Below are 1340 nucleotides of genomic sequence, written 5' to 3' on the forward strand. Positions count from 1 at the left end.
GAGTCCAAAACAACTAAATTCATAAGAGTTAACTCAGATAAAAAAATTAAAAGAGTTTACTTTGACTGTGAACAAAAACTAACAACTTCCAAACAAATCTAATTGATAGCATTAACAACAAGCTTAACTCTCAGTCTGCTCTCTCAACCTCCTGATAGTGCTCCTTACAGTCACGGCACTTGCGGTGCTGCCAAAACAATGAGAACAAAATTAGGTCTCTGGTTTGGAAAATAAAACATTTATGTACAGAGGAAGAAGAGCATTACTTCAAAGTGTAAGCACCCCCTGCTTTCACTTTACCACAGTCCTTGCATCCCCATATTCCCACGGCTTTTCTCTTCACAGCATACTGCCAGAAAAATTAGAACATCAGAATTCAAACATTTTGAAACGCTAGTGTAAACTTAGTGGACACATGATCTAAACATATACAAGAAACCAAGGTTTAGCTACCTTTCCACAAAATTCACAGAAGAACTTGCTGTGTTGACTAACTTCCATCTTCTTAATCTGCTTCCGCAGACTGGCACCATAACGGGTACCTGATAAAAACAAATCGGAAAAATTGCTCAGGAATTAATTAAAGCAAAATAAACATGTTCCTGTGACAGCATTCTTAACAACCTATGTTCGCATAACAATCTTCATTCCAAAACAAAGTGTTTTAGCAAGCAATCGTCACATTATAAAAATACATCAACCAATAAACATTATTCTCAAAACTAAATAAGATTTAAGACAGGAAGCAACAAAATTAAGACTGAACCAACAATCTAATTGCATAAAACATCATGAGATTTGGGTCAAATCGAAGCAATAATACATACCATATTTTCCAACAATGCCAGCCTTCTTTGTTCTCTTAGTCTGCAAAAACAAAATGCGCAGTTTTAACATAAAATGAGGCACAATAATAACAATAGAAAAAAACGTGAGATGCTTGAGAATGGAAAGAGAGGGAAGAGAGAATACCATGTTTTCTGGATCGAAGGCGCTGCAGAGAGGTTTGGGGGCGGTGAACGAATGAATGGAGCAGACGCAGAAACCCTAATCGTCATTTCCCGAAATTTATAGAAAACCACATTGGGTTCGGGTCGGGTCGGTAAATATCCGGTTTATTGGTTCTTATTGAACTCTGATTTATTTACTTACTAGATTTTGCTTTATGTTTTTTAAAAATATTATATAATCTATACCTATTTAGGGATTCTTTATTATAAATGTATTTTCGTAAATAAATTTTTTCTATTTTATGTTTATATTAATATTTTATATTTTATTTTGGCTATTTTATCATTTTAGAATTATTTAAATTTAAAACTAAAAAAATTAATATCAAA

General features: G+C 33.3%; 1 protein-coding gene across 1 annotated transcript; it reads right to left on the reverse strand.

Moving 5' to 3' along the window:
* Positions 1-1040, reverse strand: LOC137808139 (large ribosomal subunit protein eL43). Its single transcript, XM_068609103.2, has 5 exons — positions 973-1040; positions 828-867; positions 454-542; positions 267-349; positions 1-187 (listed from the first exon to the last, which is right to left on the reverse strand). Exons 1-5 carry the CDS (start codon positions 973-975, stop codon positions 124-126), a joined length of 279 nt encoding a protein of 92 aa, XP_068465204.1. The 5' UTR covers positions 976-1040; the 3' UTR covers positions 1-123.
* Positions 1041-1340: the final 300 nt, after the last annotated feature.

This window comes from Phaseolus vulgaris, chromosome 3 (assembly GCF_051622355.1).
Source record: "Phaseolus vulgaris cultivar YP4 chromosome 3, ASM5162235v1, whole genome shotgun sequence".
NCBI classification, from domain to species: domain Eukaryota; kingdom Viridiplantae; phylum Streptophyta; class Magnoliopsida; order Fabales; family Fabaceae; genus Phaseolus; species Phaseolus vulgaris.